This window comes from Onychomys torridus, chromosome 2 (assembly GCF_903995425.1).
Source record: "Onychomys torridus chromosome 2, mOncTor1.1, whole genome shotgun sequence".
Lineage (NCBI taxonomy): Eukaryota > Metazoa > Chordata > Mammalia > Rodentia > Cricetidae > Onychomys > Onychomys torridus.
This window is the reverse complement of record NC_050444.1, coordinates 62,653,541-62,667,781: the sequence shown is the minus strand read 5'-3', so window position 1 is coordinate 62,667,781 and position 14,241 is coordinate 62,653,541. Positions and strand designations below refer to the sequence as shown.

At 53.5% G+C, this 14,241-nt stretch overlaps 1 protein-coding gene across 2 annotated transcripts; it reads left to right on the top strand.

The window, feature by feature from the left end:
• The first annotated feature begins 189 nt into the window (after positions 1–189).
• Positions 190–10,205, top strand: Nol6 (nucleolar protein 6). 2 transcript variants are annotated; one of them, XM_036179481.1, is made up of 26 exons: positions 190–340; positions 790–990; positions 1,074–1,190; positions 2,037–2,216; positions 2,474–2,642; positions 2,871–3,005; positions 3,094–3,257; positions 3,345–3,465; positions 3,695–3,753; positions 3,834–3,935; positions 4,204–4,319; positions 4,413–4,590; positions 4,714–4,836; positions 5,066–5,214; positions 5,305–5,380; positions 5,600–5,740; positions 5,882–5,999; positions 6,073–6,227; positions 6,333–6,496; positions 6,732–6,884; positions 7,062–7,159; positions 7,859–7,983; positions 8,086–8,175; positions 8,488–8,682; positions 8,780–8,881; positions 9,069–10,205. In XM_036179481.1, exons 1-26 carry the CDS (start codon positions 287–289, stop codon positions 9,216–9,218), a joined length of 3,435 nt encoding a protein of 1,144 aa, XP_036035374.1. In that variant the 5' UTR covers positions 190–286; the 3' UTR covers positions 9,219–10,205. The 2 variants fall into 2 exon arrangements, with proteins under 2 accessions (XP_036035374.1, XP_036035375.1); XM_036179482.1 differs by lacking the exons at positions 8,780–8,881; positions 9,069–10,205 and having other exon boundaries at positions 8,492–8,590.
• Positions 10,206–14,241: the final 4,036 nt, after the last annotated feature.

Here is a 14,241-nt window from a genome sequence, read left to right as displayed (position 1 = left end):
GAAGTGAGGAAAGAACGCGACCAGCTGGACTCACACGCGCTTCCGGTCTAGTGTCGCGAAGAGGCTGTAAATTCGGGGACCTCCTTTGGTCCCTCCCACAATGGGCGGACCCCTGCGAACAGCTGACCAATAGTGAGCGAGACGGCGCGCACCAGCTCAATGGCCCTGCAGTGGGTGGAGCCTGTGACAGGCGTTTGAGCCCTGGAGTTGGCGTTTCGGCCCACGTGGGAGCTGCGCGGTAGATCCGGCTTGAATCCCGAGTGCGGGAGAGTGGTCTGCCGTGGAGATGGGGCCGGCCCCCGCCGGGGAGCAGCTACGCGGAGCACCAGGGGAGCCACAGGTTGGTTGATCTCAGGAGGAGGAAGAGAGTCCCAAAACGTGCTTTCTTAGGTACAGAGCCTGAGATAGTCAGGCCTGACAGCTAGCTTGTGAGGGACTTCAGCGTGGCCCATTCTGGAGGAACCGTTTGGAAGCCAGCCTGGCAAGATCTGAATAGAGCAGGGGTGGAGGTGATATCTTAAAAGCCACAAGCCTGTCTCAGCTAAAGATTTGTGGGGTCTGGAAACACGAGGGCTTTGGAGCGCTGCTTAAGGCGGTGAGCAGTAAACTGAGCCAGGTCCACGCAGGAGTGCAGGCTTGTGCTGTCAGACTCATCCCGATGACGGACATCCTGAGTTTTATAAAATATGATGCCCACTGAAAGGGTGGATGAAGCCTTTCCCCACAACCTTTAGACAGCTGAGGTAGATACCCACGATTTCACGTTGGCTTTTCCTTCTTTGGCCGTAGGTTTTGGGACTTGCCCTAGAAGGCGTGAGCAAGGAGAAGGGGACCTCAAGAAAGCGTGCAAAAGCAGAGCCACCTGCAGAAGGCCTCCTGCAGCCAGTGAAGCTCAGTCGGGCAGACCTGTACAAGGAGCCTACGAATGAGGAGCTGAACCGCCTGCGGGAGACTGAGACCTTGTTCCACTCCAGTTTGCTTCGTTTACAGGTACTTGGGTGACCAGAGCATAGGTTAGAGGGGCTTCCTTGGGTCCTGAGGCTGACAGATTCTCCCCTTTCCCTCTCTTACAGGTGGAGGAGTTACTGAAGGAAGTGAGACTCTCAGAGAAGAAGAGAGAGAGGATTGATGCTTTCCTGAAGGAGGTCAAGCAGCGGATCCAGAGAGTGCCCTCAGTCCCTGAGGCTGAGGTGAGACAGGTGGTCTGGGGAACAGCGAGGCATCTGACACACTTTGCTGTTCTCCCAAGAGAGGGGTGCTGGGGAAATCGTTGTCACTGCAAGAAAACGGAACCAGGTCACCAGCCATCCATGTATTCATCACTCAACAACCTTATGTATGTCTTGTACAAATGTTATAGGATTTTGTTGGTTTGAACAGGGTCTTATGTAGCCCTGGCTGGCCTTGAATACCCAATAGTCCTGCCACAGCTCCCAAGCACTGAGACTGAGGGCCTGAGCCACATTTTGGGTTTTAACACAGGGTCTTAACTCTGTAACCCATGTTGTCCTCAAACTGGTGGCTGTCCTATTTAGCCTCTGAGTGCTGGGATTGTAGCTGTGAACCTTTACTTCCGACCAAAAATGGATTTTCATGTATTTATTTATTTATTGGGACAGGGTCTTGTATAGTTGGGGCTGGCCTTGAACTTGATTACTATATAGTCAAGGGAAACCTTGAACTCCTGATCTTCCTATCTGAAATGCTGAAAATGGGTAATAATAGAATTAAGTCATGGTGGCTTAAATATTTTTGTGAGTCAAGTTGCCTTCATGGAGAAGACGTTTATGGAAGGTTGAGAGTTTAGTTTTTAGTTGTGTGTGTGTGTGTGTGTGTGTCTGTGTCTGTGTCTGTCTGTCTGTCTGTCTGTCTGAGGATTGAACCCAGGGCCTTGCATTTGCTAGCAAGCACTTCACCACTGAGCTAAATCCCCAACCCCGAGTTTAGTTTTTAACATACTGGTGTGTTGTCTACTAGACATTGGGGGTTTGTGAGGAACACAGTAGAATCCATGTGTTTCCTCTCTGTCCTTACAGCTCACTGACCAGTCATGGCTGCCAGCTGGGGTTCACGTGCCCCTACACCAAGTGCCCTATGCTGTGAAGGGTTCCTTCCGCTTCCTGCCTCCATCCCAGATCACTGTTGTGGGCAGCTACCTTCTGGGTACTTGTATCCGACCAGATATTAATGTGGATGTGGCGCTGACCATGCCCAGGGTAAGGCCCATGGTTTGGGGGATATAGAGGCCCACCACTTTGAGGGTAGCTTAGATGTAGCTAAGGGAGCCCTTGGTCCAGTTACTGTCCCTTTGGGACTTTGTGCTCTTTGTTGGGAATTGGATGTGTTGCTTCTGTTGGTTTAGGCATTCCTGAGTCAGTGAAGAAGCCCTGAGACTTCAGCCTAGCTTCTACCCAGCCCCTAGCTCTGTCAGCATTATGTATCTGACTTCTCTCTTCCTCCCTGACTCCTCCAGGAAATCTTACAGGACAAAGATGGGCTGAACCAGCGCTACTTCCGCAAGCGAGCCCTTTACCTAGCTCACTTAGCCCACCACCTGGCCCCAGATCCACTCTTTGGCAGTGTTCGCTTCTCTTACGCCAGCGGCTGCCACCTGAAACCCTCCCTGCTGCTGCGGCCACGTGGTAGGGTCACACACTGGGCTCAGTGCACAGTGTGGGGTGGCAGATCTGGAGGGTGGGGTCACAAGGTCCAGAAGGTCTAGAGGAGGAGAAATGGATGTCTCAAGGCCAAGGTGGAAGGCACTGGCCTCAAATTCCAAGTCGGGAAGTTATGGGTCTCCAGGTATGAAGTAAGGGGGTCCCTCTGGTCCCAGGAGTTGTAGAATGTCGATGTTCCTTGTCTCTACCCAGGGAAGGATGAGCGCCTGGTTACTGTACGTCTGCATCCATGCCCTCCTCTGGACTTCTTCCGCCCCTGCCGCTTGCTGCCAACCAAGAACAATGTGCGTTCTGCCTGGTACCGAGGGCACAGTGCTCCAGAGAGTGGTAAGTGGCCACTGGTGTTGGGATGAGTTTTTGGGCAGGGGTTTGGTGGAGGCTTTGTTCCTCACAGCGTCTATTTCTTCCTGGACAGCCAACCCAGAGCCCCCTACACCCCACTATAACACATGGATCCTGCAGGATACAGCTCTTGAGTCTCAAATGCACCTACTGTCAACCGTGCTGGGCTCTGCCCAGGGGCTGAAGGATGGTGTAGCGCTTCTGAAGGTTTGGCTGAGGCAGCGGGAGCTGGACAAGGTGAGTGGGGTGGGGGGGTAGCCCAGTCTCCCTCCCTCATTATGTGATGGGCTGCTTCTGAGCTCAGTTCTGTCATGTCTCTTTCAGGGCCTGGGTGGATTCAGTGGCTTCCTTATTTCCATGCTGGTTGCCTTCCTGGTGTCTAAACACAAGATCCATGTTACCATGAGCAGCTACCAGGTCCTGAGAAGTGTCTTGCAGTTTCTGGGTAAGGTGGCTGGACTGGAGAGGCCAGGGGTCCCTTATCCTAGGGATCCTCTCATTCCCCCAGAGCTCCTCTAGTTCCTTGTCACCAAGGATGAGAAAATGGTCTGAGACAAGCAGGTGTAGCCACCCAGGCTGAGGGAGGGAGGGAGAGAAGGGAGGAAGGGAGGTCTCTCTATGGCAGGGTCCTGGGAAGAACCTTCTAACACACCTACCTTCACTGTTTACTCCAGCCACTACAGATCTGACAGTCAATGGGATCAGTTTATCTCCCAGTTCAGATCCCTCCTTGGTGAGTTGGGGAAGGGCAGGTCTGTGCCAGGAGGCCTGAAGGTAAAATTGAGCCCTGATTGGCTTCTCTCTGCCTCCCAGCCAGTCGTGGCTGACTTCCACCAGGTTTTCCCAGTTGTGTTCCTGGACTCTACAGGCCGCCTCAACCTCTGTGCTGATGTTACAGCTCCCACTTACAAGCAGGTACCAATGGTCTCCTATTCCTCTATCCTCCAGAGGACCTATTCCTCCATCCTCCAGAGGACCTATTCCTCCATCCTCCAGAGGACCTATTCCTCCATCCTCCAGAGGACCCATTCCTCCATCCTCCAGAGGACCCAGCTCAGACACTGGTCCTTTGTTGGTGATAGTACCTCAGACACTTCTCTCCAAAGAAGTAAGGTCAGACAGATGTGACGCTTTCAGCTGATGAGGATTACAGTTGTGGTCCCTCCTTTACCCTGTGGCCCAGGTGCAGCACGAGGCACAGCTGTCCATGGCCTTGCTGGACAGCAAAGCTGACGATGGATTTCAGCTGCTGTTGATGACTCCCAAACCCATGATCCGGGCTTTCGACCACATTGTCCAGTGAGTTTGGGGTGATGCAGGGTGTGGGTCATTGAGGAGGAGGAGTCAAAGACCTAGTGGTTCCTGATTGGTCCCTTTGTCCTCTCCCTCCAGTATCCGCCCACTGAGTCGTCTGCAGGCAGCATGCCACCGGCTAAAGCTTTGGCCAGAGCTGCAGGACAATGGTGGGGACTATGTTTCAGCAGCTTTGGGCCCGCTAACCACAATTCTGGAGCAGGGTCTGGGGTCCCGGCTGCACCTTCTGGCTCACTCTCGGGCCCCAGTCCCAGAGGTGAGACCATGTAGAATGGAGAATTTGTGGGGTCCCAAGGGACACAAAAAACAGGCTGCCCAGCTGGTTAGTTTCTAGGCTGAGGGACTTTGGGGTTGAACTCAACCTTTTTATCCTCGACAGTGGGATATCAACCAAGATCCACCAAAGCACAAGGACTCTGGGACCCTGACCTTGGGACTGCTCCTCCGGCCTGAGGGACTGACCAGTGTTCTTGATCTTGGTCCTGAGGCTGACCAGCCTGAGGTGTGGAACTCCAGCCTGCCGTGGGGAGGAGTGGGTGGGTCATCCTCATGCTAACCAAGTTGAGGCCTGTCATATGGAGGTTTCTGAGTCAGTCTGTATCTTACTTGAGTGCTTAGAACTGAGCTTAGGGCTTTGATTGTGTTATAAGGCAAGTACTCTACCACTGTGCTACAGCCCAACTCAGCCTTTCTTTCCTGATCTTTTCTCCTGTTCTTTGCTTCTTCCCTAGGCTGCTGACTTTCGTCAGTTCTGGGGATCCCGCTCAGAACTTAGACGGTTCCAGGATGGAGCCATCCGGGAAGCTGTGGTCTGGGAGGCAGCCTCGATGTCTGAGAAGCGCCTCATTCCTCACCAGGTGGTCACCCACCTCTTGGCACTGTGAGTGTTAGTTAGCATCTTCATGCCAGGAGGCTGCTGTGGTCAGGCGGGGCAGCCATTTTCAAGCCCCTCATTGTATGTGTTCTTCAGCCACGCTGACATCCCGGATACCTGTGTCCACTATGTGGGCGGATTCCTCGATGCATTGATCCAGCGCCCAAAAGAGGTAAGAGCCTGGGGCTCCGAAGTGAGTGAGTGTGGAGTAATAATACCTACCTCATGGCAAGACTGGAAAGAACCTTTTTCGCCCATGGCTAGGCTGTATCTTCGTGTGTCCAGCAGGGGGTGCACTGGTCCTGCAGTAGCCTGAGTCATGGCAGGATCCTAGGTGGTGCTGGGGTTTTGTAAGACCCAGACTTCTTCCTGAATGTCTTCTCTTCATCAGCTCTCCAACACAGGTGAAGAGGCCCTGGTACAGGCTGTGCGTTGCTACGATGACCTCAGCCGCCTACTGTGGGGCCTGGAGGGTCTCCCACTCACTGTGTCTGCTGTTCAGGGAGCTCACCCAGTGCTGCGCTATACAGAGGTAAGGTGGGGAGCCCTTTCCGGTGGGCGCCTCCCCCACCCCTCTGTTCCAGTCACTCAGTGTTGCTCCCTTTTACCTCCTGTCTCTGGGCTCTCCCTCCCCGTTAAAGTTGCCTGCCGTCCGTGCTCATTGCTTCCGCAGGTCTTCCCTCCGGCCCCAGTTCGACCGGCCCATTCCTTCCATAAGCATCTCCCAGAGCGGGCCTCATTGCTGCCCCGGCTGGACAAGCCCTGCCCAGCCTATGTGGAGCCTATGACGGGTAAGAGGGTGTTGTGGGGGAGTGGAGAGGCAGCGGGCAGCAGCAGTAGATCTCCCGCCCTTTTACTTTTCAGTGGTTTGTCATCTGGAGGGCAGTGGGCAGTGGCCTCAGGATGCCGAGGCTGTGCGGCGGGTGCGAGCCGCCTTCCAGCTGCGCCTGGCGGAAGTGCTGACGCAGCAGCATAGGCTACAGTGCCGTGCCACAGCCACCCACACGGACGTCCTCAAGGTCAGGCTGGTGCGGGAGGACATCACAAAGAATGGACTCCGGGGATGCAGGCAGCAGAGCACCCCCAACTTCTGACATCACTTCCTCTGCCACGTCTTCCCGCAGGATGGGTTTGTGTTCAGAATCCGAGTGGCCTATCAACGGGAGCCACAGATCCTGAGGGAGGTCCGGAGCCCCGAGGGGATGATCTCCATGAGAGACACACCTGCCTCCCTCCGCCTTGAGAGGGAAACCAAGCTGTTGCCCCTGCTCACCAGTGCCCTGCATGGGTAAGGCTACATGCATAGGCTCTCCTTGGATGGAGGCCTTCTCCACTCTCCTGCCTCCCAGACTCGGAGAGAACAGATAGCATAATACGTTAGCACCAGTCTCCCAGGTATTTGCTAGAAGACCCTTCAATCACATATGTAACATTAGGGCAGAGGCTGAATGCCTGGCCGTGGGGCTGACAAACTGTTTGGGGCTCTGGGTTCCTGGCTCTCAGTGCCATTCCCGCCTCTCCAGACTCCAGCAGCAGCACCCAGCCTTCTCTGCTGTGGCTCGCCTGGCCAAGCGGTGGGTGCGTGCCCAGCTTTTGGGTGAGGGATTCACGGATGAGAGCCTGGATCTGGTGGCTGCTGCCCTCTTCCTGCACCCTGAGCCCTTCACCCCTCCCAGGTAACTCCTCCAGCATGTCCTTACCCAGGAAGTTGTCCTTACCCTACACAGGGGAGTGTGGCTGAGTACCTGACAGGACATTTTCAGACACCCAGACCTCCCACAGTCTACAGAGGGATTATGGGAAGCTTGGTGGGGACATCAGGCCCCTGATTCTTTCCTGTTCTGTCTACTCAGCTCCCCCCAGGTTGGTTTTCTTCGGTTCCTTTATCTGGTATCTACCTTTGATTGGAAGAACAACCCTCTCATTGTCAACCTCAACAGTGAGCTGACTGGTAAGTGGTAGGACTCCCATCAGACCACTGGGAGAACTCCCCTCTGTAGGTGGCATGGCACAGTAAGACAGAAGGGCTCTGCCTGGAATTCTGTCAGGGAAGCCTCCCGCACCCAAGTGTCTAAGCTCCTGTCTGTCTTGGGGAAGAGAATTTTCGGGAGGAAGAGGCCCATATCAAGTCTGGCTTAGGGAGCTTTGCCCATGTGGTACTCCATGACAAAATGGACTGAGGTGGTAAGCACGCCACCCGGGGGGGCTGTGGAGAGAGGGGATTGCTGAGGAAGGCTTCTAGAATACTAGGTGAGAGGTCTTGTGTGCAGGGGCGGGGGAGGGCGGCAGGAAGTTAGGCTAGGTGCCCACACCTTGTGGGTGGGATTGTTGATTTCCCATTGTAATCTTAGGAGCTCTGGGTCTCAGAGAACAGGGTGTCGGGTTCCTAATTCTCCAGGTGTATGAGAGCCCAGGATGAGGGGGGCCTTGGGCAGGCCTCAGCTTGTGTAAGTCAGAGACTAGACTGGGGGTGATAAGCAGTGGAAAACTCTGCCTCTGGGCTGAAGCTGGGAGATTAACACCCCACCCCTTGAAGGCCCATGTGGTGTCCCTTTTATAACCTTTGTCCTTTAGGAGAGGGGTATTGGGAGAACCTGGGGCAGTAAAGGTCTTTTGGGGAGGCTGATGTAGTACCCCCTGTCATCTCCAGCTGAGGAGCAGGTAGAGATTCGAAGTAGTTTCCTGGCAGCTCGGACCCAACTCCCAGTCATGGTCATCATTACTCCCCAGGACCGCAGAAGCTCTGTGTGGACGCAGGATAGACCTTCTGCCCAGGTTCAACTTCATACCTGTCCCTATATTTATTTATACTAAGAAGAAAGGCCCAGGCCGAGCTAGGAGAAGCATGGTCAATCTTGTAACTTTTCTGTGTCCCAGATCCTTCAGCAGCTCGTGATCCTGGCTGCTGAGGCACTCCCTGTCCTAGAGAAGCAGCTGATGGATCCCCAGGGTCCTGGGGACATTAGGGTAAGCATCAGACTCAGGGTAACTCCTAGGGCCAGAAGTCCATGGTTCAAGGGCTTCTCAGGATACCCAGTTGCTCTGTTTGTTGAACCATAATACAGAGAAGGCTTTGAAGTGGCTGTGGTGCCTGGCAGTGGTAGGGCCTGGTGGAAATCCTGGGCATCCTTTCGCCTTCTGTTTCTGGACTCAAGCTGGCCCTTGCCGCTCTCCTCTGTGGGGTTACTGTACTCACCTTCCTGTGGGCACACAGCCCATAATGGATGGCCAGATGCATGGGAATGAGGTCGTGGAAGGGTGACTTAAAGGCTTCCTTAGACAGTGTTCCGGCCACCCTTGGACATGTACGATGTACTGATCCACCTGACTCCCCGCCACATTCCCCGACACCGACAAGCTGTGGACCCTCCAGCTGCTTCCTTCTCCCGTGGTCTGCTCAGTGAGCCAGGGCCTTCACCTCTGATGCCCGTCCTGGGCTATGATCCCCCTCAACTCTATCTGGCACAGCTCCGGGTAAGTTCTAAAGGACTGGCCGGCCTAGGGAGTGTTCCGTGGAGCCAGAGCCGTGGAGGTGCCTAATGTAATCCTGTTTGTGTTCTGTCCTTTCTAGGAGGCCTTTGAAGATCTGGCCCTTTTCTTCTATGACCAGCATGGTGGGGAGGTGATCGGTGTCCTCTGGAAGCCCACCGGCTTCCAGCCCCAGCCCTTTAAGGTATGCTGACCAGTGACTGTCACATGTTGCTGACATGGACGTGTGGCTCTCTGTGAGTAGGCATTTCTGTGTGGCCCTGGGTCAGGTATGTGTAGGGCTCATATATCTGTCTCCACTGCCCCCAACCTTGCATCTCAGTGTGTGCCTTTGTGACACTTCAACTCAAATTTATTCTCTGATTCTTCAGGCCTCCAACATAAAGGGACGCATGGTAGTGTCTCGAGGTGGGCAGCTTGTGATGGTGCCCAACATAGAAGCAATCTTGGAGGACTTTGCTGTATTGGGTGAAGGCCTGGTACAGGCTGTAGAGACCCGAAGCGAAAAGTGGACTGTGTGATTCCAACTTTGACGAGCAGTAGGTGGACTGTGGGATTTGGACCTCTGAGCAATAATATGTCAGTGGGCAGCCACTACAGTATGGACACCTACTGGCCTGAACACTGATCATCCCCAGAGAAGGCCCTGCCAGATTATTCAGTCTGGTGCTTTAGCCCTGGGGCAGGGGCCATGGTGTCTGGTGTCCACTAGACCTAACCAATCAGATTCTCAGAAAAGGAGCTCCAAGGAACTGAACCCACAAGCTCCATTTGCCTGTTCTGTCGGTCCTGAGTCAGCCTGAACTGTTTCTCTCCATCTTCATCTTCCTGAAACAACTGAAGCTGTGGTGAGGCCAGGTCCTCTTCCCACTGACGGAACACATGCCCACATAGCAGTGTGCCTTTCAGGCCTTCAGATAGGACCCCAAAGAAGTTGCGTCCCTTCCCGGGGGTCACAGCACCAGCACTGAACAGTGGAAAGGGGCCTGTGTGTGAGGAGAACCCATTGAACAAGCATAGCGCCATCCTGTGTTAACGCTACTGCCTCCCAGCACAGCAACAGTGGGAAAAGACAGGCCCCAGGGCGTCCGTGTATGGAGTTGAGGGGATCCTCCAGTACGGAAGGAATACATGAAGCACCGGGTGCTGCTGCCTGGCCTCTCAGTGTGAGTCCGACCCTTCCTTTGCGCTCACTGCCTTTGGTTCCCCATTACTCTGCTGCACACCTGCTCTCCAGAAGCTCAGAGGGAGGCAGGCTGCTGCCTCTCAGCCTGATCCACACCCCTTCTGGCAGCCACTCTGCTTTCCTTCCCTAATCCTGGCTGGTGTTTTAGAGTCAGCTCAAATAGCACCCTGCCCTCACCCCCAGCCTGAGGTGTTCTTTCCCTCTTGAGAACTGTGGATGCAGCTGCTCTTTGTTGAGTTCACTTGGCAGGCATGCATACCAGTGTGCACCTTCTATTGTCTTGAACTCCGATTTAAAATTAAATTGCTTCATGCTTTCTGGATACCTGACTTGTCTTTTCTCATGATTTTAGCCTGCTCTTTGAGAAAGCTCTGTGGGGACAGAGCATGCTGCACACAGATGACTTGGTGCTCCTTGTGGCACCAAGGATGGGGCTCAGGGAGAAGACAGATACGTGTAAAAGGAGCAGCTAGCCCAGGCAGGTGGAAACCAGGGCTACCAGCAGAGAAGGCCACAAGGAGTGGCCTATCAGACCTTGTGGACTCTGCCTACAGCAGGCAGGGGGTAGTGATAAAAGAAAGTCTCAGACTGACTGGGTGGAGTGGTGGCGCACACCTTTAGTCCCGGCCCTCGGGAGACAGAGCCAGGCAGATCTCTTGAGTTCGAGGACAGCCAGGACTACACAGAAATCCTGTCTCCAACAAACAGGCTGGAGAGAGGGCTCATTGGCTGCTTTTCCAGAGGTCTTGAGTTCAATTCCCAGCATCCACATGGCAGCTCAAACTAGTCCCGTGAGATACAATACCTTCTTCTGATGTGTAGACATACATGCAGACAAAGCATCCACATACATAAAATACATAATAAATCTTAACATATATATATATAATACACTGTTAGACTGTTAGGCGTTGGCTTCCATACCTTTTCTTAGTCTTTTGAGACAGGGTCCTCTGTAGCCCAGGTTGGCCTTGAACTCACTGTATAGGTGACTCTGGTGTTGAATATTCCCGAGTTTCCTGCTTCTATCTCCCAAGTGCTGGGATTATGGGTGTATGTCATCATGCCTGGCTTGACTTCATATTTTCTGTGTAGAAATGTGGTTATATAATCATACTGGCCCTATAAAGGAGGTACTTGGCCAGGCAGCAGTGGTGCACGCCTTTAATCCCAGCACTTGGGAGGCAAAGGCAGGTGGATCTCTGTGAGCTGGAGGCCAACCTACTCTACAGAGTGAGATCCAAGACAACCAGAGCTACACAGAGAAACCCTGTCTTGGGGTGGGGGGAAGAGGTATTTTTATCTCCTTTCTGAATGAGGAATCAGGCTCAGTGCTGGGTGGGACCAGTGGTGCATGGATAACCAGTGAACTCCATCACAATGAGAAGCTATGTGAAGGAAGGAACTCTGTCTCCATTTTCCTGTCCCTGCTGTCGTTAGAGCGCTCGGCCCAGGCTTGGAATTAGCACAGGAAGTTGAATTGGTTGGAGTCTGCATCTCTGTTACACAGTTCATCTGTGAAGAAGCATCTGTGTGCTGTAACCTCGTCCCTTGCAAAGGCCTGTGGCCTGTGGTCGAGGGTTGCCCTTGGCTTGTCTCTGCCCCATTTGCCCTTGGTTCCTTGGTCTATTTCTGTACAACTCCTCTGTGGGCTCCGAGGAAAGTCACAACTGGCTGGCCCTTTTCAAAACCATTCTGTTTCATCCCCCAGGGCAGCTTCAGTCCCTTGTACAAATCCAGCTCTGGATGGCTCAGTTGGAGGAAGGTGTGGGTAGTGTGCCCTGGAGGCAGATCTATAGCAAGAGGCAGGTCTCTGGTGGGTGGGAGGTCTATAGTGGGAGGTCTATAGTGGGAGGCAGGTCTATGGTGGGAGGCAGGTCTATGGAGGGAGGCAGGTCTATGGTGGGAGGTCTATAGTGGGAGGCAGGTCTATGGTGGGAGGCAGGTCTATGGAGGCAGGTCTATGGTGGGAGGTCTATAGTGGGAGGCAGGTCTATGGAGGCAGGTCTATGGTGGGAGGCAGGTCTATGGAGGGAGGCAGGTCTATGGTGGGAGGTCTATAGTGGGAGGCAGGTCTATGGTGGGAGGTCTATGGTGGGAGGCAGGTCTATGGTGGGAGGCAGGTCTATGGTGGGAGGCAGGTCTATGGTGGGAGGCAGGTCTATGGAGGGAGGCAGGTCTATGGGTGGTTCTAGGAGGTATAGATACCAGAACCCATCAGGAATTGGGCCTCCCTTTGGCTTGGCTCACTCTCGCCGTCTATGGAAGGCATACAACAATAGCTTTGTTGAGTGCCCTCTGCATGCCCGAGTGTCGAAAGAGGAGCAGATCTCAGAAACCCAAGGAACCATACCACTCCTTCTCACACACTTCTCTTGCCTGAGCCAGGGCGGGAAGCCTAAGCTTTCATTTAAATCCCTCACATGGCAGCTCCAACCTGTTTTCCTCACATCTTCTCCAGGAGGCGAGAAAAGAGATGACTCTGCCCTGGCTCTTTGCTACAGGGCAGGATGACACTCTCTTGGCCATTTGTGTCTCAGTCCACTGGGGCACCTGAAGAGGGCGCTACTCATGTGTTGACTGAGGGTTGGAGAGAGGAGCTGGAACCTGGGGAAGGGAAAGGAGGGGGGAGAAGGGAAGGGAGGCTCCATTCAGAGAAAGCCTTTGTGTGTGCTAGAGATGGTGTTGGGGGTCCATCCCAATGGGGGCACCTACCTCTGCCCACTCACTTTTCACTGCAGGGGGAATAGATGGGGTCATTTGATCTCTGACATGGTCTGTCCTGTATGCAGTAGGCATGCACATGAGCACTCACACATCTGTATGCCTTATTCTGTCTACATAGGCTTGTTTTGTCTCCAGCACAAGGAATCACCACAAAGAGGGAAATCTGGTTTTGGAGTTCAGGTCAGGAGAAAAAAGCTCTCAAGTAAAAAGGAATGTAGGAATCCTGGACTTCTTCCTGTGGCTCCGAGAAAAGCTGTTCACTTTGTTCAGACTTCCAAAACTCTGATCTTTGCATCCTCTTTTGTTCAATGTGGTGAACAACCCTCCTCCCTGGCTGCAATACAATCAACCTCCTCTCAACGAGAGTCGTTTTAGTTGGAACCCGTATTTCCCTCCACCCAGCTCCTTACATTGGAAGGAAAAGCATAGTGCCCCCAAGACCCAGGGGACTGTGAATCAGGTTACACTCAACGGAGTCCTAGAGTCAGATTTAGGCTAACTAGCCTCTCCCCAGTATACATGTCACCCCCTAACATCCGGTTCTTGTGAGTCAGGTATTAATCCAGGTGAGTGATAAGGGAGAGGGGAAGCGTGGGGGCACTGAGTCATCCATGCTCTTCACTCGAAAGGCCATTCTGCCCATTACCCTGCCTCAGAGAAGGAGGAGGCACCTCAGATTGCCCCAGGTAACTAAGTAGGACCAAGGAAAGGGGTGTTCCAGATGGAGACTTCCTCCTGTTCCTCAACTTCTAAGAGGTGGGTGGGGAACATGGTTTTTCTGGTTTATATGAGATTCAGCCATGTAGGAACTTGTCCAGGGAAACAGTTGCGGGTAAAGCTACAAGCTGTTCCGGCTGTGCTGAGCCTGCCCTTTGGGCCAAGAGGTGAGGTGAGGTGAGATGTGGTAAGGGGCAATAAAGGAGAGAGGCCTGAGCTGTAGGTCTGTCCAGAGGTGACAAGGAGGGTGACACCTGGTCCGCTTCTCTCTTCTGGCCTGTTAGTTCTCCTCCTCACCTCTCTTCCAGGCCTTGAATACAACTGCTGTGGCCAAGACCCAGACGGACGGGGTCAAGGGAAGGGACAGGGGATGGGAACATGAGTCCTCAGGTGTACCCCAGCTCAGGCCCAAACTTCTACCCCTCAAAAGCAAGACCTAGCCGGGTGGCAGTGGTGCACGCCTTTAATCCCAGCACTCGGGAGGCAGAGGTAGGCAGATCTCTGTGAGTTCCGGGACAGCCTGGTCTACAAAGCAAGATCCAGGACAGACTCCAAAGCTACACAGAGAAATTCTCTCTATCTCAAAAAAAAAAAAAAAAAAAAAAAAAAAAGCAAGACCTAGCTCTCATCTATTTTCGAAAGATAGATCTTGAAGTTCCCAAGAGCTGAAGAGGTCAATCGGGCCTTGACCAAAGAGCAGCGTTGAGATCCAGCCCGCTGTCCCACCTGTCAGTCAAAGTGTGGATGAAAAAGAAACACAGAGAAAGGCATCCTGGCCTTTCTCTAATCTTCCCTCCACAACATGCCCCCTCCCATCTCCAAGCCTCTCAGCCCACTGACCCCAGAGCTAGAGGCCCTTGGGAAGAAATTTCTGAACTCTGACTGCAGAATCTGCTGATGTGCTCTGTCCCTCC